The sequence below is a fragment of the Otolemur garnettii genome, unplaced genomic scaffold, assembly GCF_000181295.1.
Source record: "Otolemur garnettii isolate 467f Iridium unplaced genomic scaffold, OtoGar3 scaffold00285, whole genome shotgun sequence".
In the NCBI taxonomy this organism is placed as follows: domain Eukaryota; kingdom Metazoa; phylum Chordata; class Mammalia; order Primates; family Galagidae; genus Otolemur; species Otolemur garnettii.
Window position 1 is genome coordinate 331,281 of NW_003852680.1, and position 4,448 is coordinate 335,728.

The window sequence follows — 4,448 nt, forward strand, 5'->3', positions numbered from 1 at the left end:
CCGTCATTGTTGTTTGGCAGGTCCAGGCTGGGGATTCAAACCCGCCACCTTAGGTGTACGTGGCTGGTGCCTTAGCCGGTTGAGCTATAGGCGCCAAGCCATATTATAGTTTCTTAAGCAATGAATAAGAGTTATAGGTTTGTCTATCAGAAGTAGTTTTTTTTTTTTTTTAAGGAGTAGTTTTTATTCCATCTTTACTTTTGAAAGATAATTTCACTAGATATAGAATTCTGGGTTGACAGTTTTCTGATTTTGTTTTGCAAAAGATTGTTCCATTTTCTTCTGGGCTGCCTAGTTTTTTGATGACAAATGTATCGTAACTTTTACCGTTGGTCCTCTGTAAGCAATATTTAGCACCTCTGTGGCTGCCTTCAAGATTCCTCCTCAACTCCGTTTTTCAGCCATTTAGCTGTGATGTTTTTAGGTGTTTGCTTTATTCTGGTGTTTCTCTGAACCTCTTGAGACTGTGGTTTGTGGTCTTTAATTTTGGAAATTTCTTGGCCGTTATATCATCACATATTTATTGTGTCTTATACTCTCTCTTCTTCTGGGACTAACTCCACATATGTTAGGTTGTTTGCTTTTGTTTCACAATCTTGAATGCTCTCTTCTGGTCCTCCCCATCCTTTCTGTGCCACTCTTTTTCTCTTTGTGTTTCAGTTTGGATAATTTCTATTGACTTCTCTCCAGGTTCACTGACTTTTTTCCTCATCTATGCCCAGTGTACTAATAACCTCATCAAAGGAATTTTCCTTCTTTGATGTTATGTTTTTATTTCTAGCATTTCCAACTGACTATTTTCTTGTGAGTTTGCATATTTCTACTTAAATTCTTCATTTTCTCATTCATGTTGTTCACTTTCCAATAAGTAGTTTAACGTGTCAGTCATGGTTATTTTCAACATCCGAGTCATCTGGGTGTCTGATTCTGTACATTATTTTATCTCTTGACAGTGAGTCTAGTGTTCGGTTTTGGTTTCTCACCCATTTGTGTGTGTGTGTGTGTGTGTGTGTCATATTTTTTGGTTGAATGCCAGGCATCATAAAAGAATAGTTAAGACACAGATCTCTGCACCACAAACCAGACATTCCTCTTCTTCTTTCAAGCCATTAATGGGATTAGAGTGTAGTTGAGTCAGTCTAGTGAGTTCTTGAGCTGGGTTTTGATTTTACTGTTGGTGCCACCACCTTTAGTGCACCACAGGCTTCAGATTCCTCTAGGGGTAAGCTGCTGTTATTGTGGACTTAGTGTGAGGCCTGGAGTTTCCCTGTGTCCTGCTTTGTCCTTTGCTTTCAGCATTCTCTGTGTACCTGGCACATTCTTGCTGAGCCTACAGATAAAAATGGCTCATACCTGTGGTGACTCTTAAGAGAATTCCAACTTTTCCACCTGCCCATCCACTCTGCCTTCACTCTGTGTTTTTTACTGATGTGGGCTCAAGAGGCTTCCCCAGGGATATAGGGCTTTGTTTTTACCCCTCCTTCAGAGATAGTGGACCATCACCAGGTCCTGGGGATAGCAGTATTTGTTGCCTTTCCCCAGTAGTTGGAGATTTGTGCTTCATCTGGGAGAAGCAAAGCAAGCTTTGCTGTTGTGTGCCTCCAGGATGCAGCTGGCCTCACCCCTACACCACTGAGGGGGCTTGTCTGTGGACCCTGACTACCTGAAGTGTTTCTCAGAGAAAGGAAGAGCAGCAAAGGAGACCTCATCCATGTAGCTCAGGCCTTGCTGCAAGGGGGGTGGGACCCCATACTGCTCCAAACTCCTCTAGGCATCCTAGTTGTCTCACCCTCAGTGTCACAAGCCTAGTACCCCAGCCTGGGCTCTTCCCTGTGTGTGGTCAGGACCCCATCTCATGTAAGGTCTAGGCTCCTCCCTCTGTGTGCTCTGGGCTGTTCCTCCTGTGTGGTCTGTGTGGTGGGATTCCTCTAGGTGTGAGTGAGACTTTTCCCCTGGGTTATTGGGAATTCTGTGGGTGCCCGTGCTGTCCACTGGAGGAGATCTTCCTCTGCTTGTGGAGAACAACCCTCATATGGACCCCTCTCTATGCAGGTGCTACCTCAGATGAGCTGCAAGAGGTCAAGGTCCCTCTAGTTCCTGTGGTCTTGTGCAAACGTCTCTATGGAGGCCCATTCTACATCCTGTGGGACATGATATGCGCCGGGGACATGAAGAACACAAAGACTGTGTGTGAGGTGTGCCCCACCAAAGTGAAAGAGGCCAAGGGGTGCCTGGCATAGACGCTAGTTCAGGCTATGGGCAGGAGCCCTGCAGCTGCTGAGCCTATGCTGCTGCCAGAGAAGGCATGAATCCTGCACATCTACCACACTTGCTGTCCCACACCTGCACACCTGCCACATATCTGCATGCCTGCCACACACCTGCTGCACACCTGCAGCAGGCTTTGCCCTGTGGCTCTGGGCCATATTATAGCCCTTCTTGGCTGTGTGAGTGGGGGCGGGGAGCACTGGACCTACCCTGCAGAGTCCAGACTCCCCAGGTCACAAAAGACCCCCCTTCCTTTCCAGGGTGACTCTGGGGGCCCGCTGGTCTGTGAATTCAACCGCATCTGGTTGCAGATTGGAATCGTGAGCTGGGGCCGTGGTTGCTCCCACCCTATGTTTCCTGGAGTGTATGCGCGAGTTTCCTATTTTTCCAAATGGATAAATGACAACATAAAAATCATACCCCTTCCTGATCAGCTCATACCCTCCCTGTCCCCAGCTCTGGGGGCTACCCTCACTCTCTTTGTGGTCATGCTGGCTGGCCTGTCAGTGTTCTAGGGCCTGGACACCTCCTCCCAGCATCTTCAGGGGGACATGCCCTATTCCTTCCCAGCTTTTGTCCCCCACAGACCTGCACATACCTGCCACAGACTTCCTCTCTGGAGCCAGGTGGGGGCCACCTGCCCAGGTCGTATGCTGAGTCCAAGAGGGGCCGAGCTTCTGAGAGGGCAGAGGAAAGCCACGAGCATAGGCTGAATACAGCTAAGATTTGGCCAGATCATTAAATATTGACAAAGTAAGCCTCTCAGAATTCTTGCGATAGTCTTTCCACATGGGGTTGCTATGTGTTTCCTCTCGCATGCAGGATGGAGGGCCCATCCATCCTTCCTGAGCTCACAGGAAAGGAGACATATGGACCAAACTGAGCCTCTTCAGAAGCTGGCAGTTAGACCTCTCCCACTCTGAATCCGTGGGGTGTAGTCTAAGCCATAACCAGAGGAAAGGTCACTGCTTCCATGCCTAAACCTATACACGTAACAGGGTTTTGAGGACATTTAAACATTCAGTTGCATAAAAATGGAAAATCTGTCTGGGTGCAGTGACTCACACCTGTCATCCTATAGCACTCTGATAGGTGGAGGCATGTGGATTGCTTGAGCTCAGGAATTTGAGACTTGCCTGAGCAAGAAAGAGAGAGACTCCATCTCTAAAAATAGCCGGGTGTTGTGGTGAGTGCCTGTAGTCCCAGCTACTTGGGAAGCTGAGGCAAGAGAATCACTTTGAGCCCAATATAAAAGCAAAAATGAAGGTGCCCAAAATCAGAAAAGCACTATAAAAATTAATATTTTTAAATCTGCTCTTTGAAAAAATCAAACAGGAAGGGGTGAAAAATCACTAACCTAATCAAGGTAGGAAATGAGAAGAAAAGTATAGACAATGAAAAATGATGAGAAAATAATCTCTGAAACAGAGAAAAGGTAAGAAATCATAAAAGCTTTGTATAACTCTTTGTCAATAAACTTAAATGAGAAGTAGATCTTAGAAAAAAAAAATTATTTTACTAAAACTAACCCCAATAGAGAGAGAAGGCTGAAATACATCAAATTTTGTAGAAGAAATGGAGTTACTTAAGAAAGAACATCCCCCTCTCAGTGGAAATTCTTGGGGAGTCAAAAGTAATATATGGATTTTTCAACTGTGTGGGTGGTGAGCATCACTAATCCCCATGTTCTTCAAGGGTTAACAGTAGTTCCTTTAAATTTTTTAAGCAGTTGCCCTAGAGTTTGCAATACACATTTAAAACTATTCTATGTGCACTTTCAAATGACACTACACCATTTCGCAGGTGGTAGTGCAGGTACCTTGTAACAATATTAACAAGATTTTCAATTCCTCTCTTTCTTATTCCTTAGTGTATTTTTGTCAGTCATTTTATTTTCCCATTAGTTATAACAGTCCAATATATATTTACTATTGTTACTTTGAATACACTGCTGTCAGCTCAATTAAGAAAAAGAGAAATGGCTCGGCGCCTGTGGTTCAACCGGCTAAGGCGCCAGCCACGTACACCTGAGGTGGCGGGTTTGAATCCCCAGCCTGGACCCACCAAACAACAATGACGGCTGTAACCAAAAAATAGCCGGGTGTTGTGGTGGGCGCCTGTGGTCCCAGCTACTTGGGAGGCGGAGGCAGGAGACTCGCTTGAGCCCAGGAGTTGGAGGT

At 45.6% G+C, this 4,448-nt stretch overlaps 1 protein-coding gene across 1 annotated transcript in view; it reads left to right on the forward strand.

Moving 5' to 3' along the window:
• Nucleotides 1-2,783, forward strand: part of PRSS38 (protease, serine 38) — a 20,163-nt gene extending 17,380 nt beyond the window's left edge. The window contains exons 4-5 of the mRNA XM_003803209.1: nt 2,053-2,195; nt 2,529-2,783. Of these exons, the coding sequence (XP_003803257.1) occupies nt 2,053-2,195; nt 2,529-2,783 (398 nt within the window). The remainder of the gene's footprint in view (nt 1-2,052; nt 2,196-2,528) is intronic.
• The last annotated feature ends 1,665 nt before the right edge of the window (nt 2,784-4,448 follow it).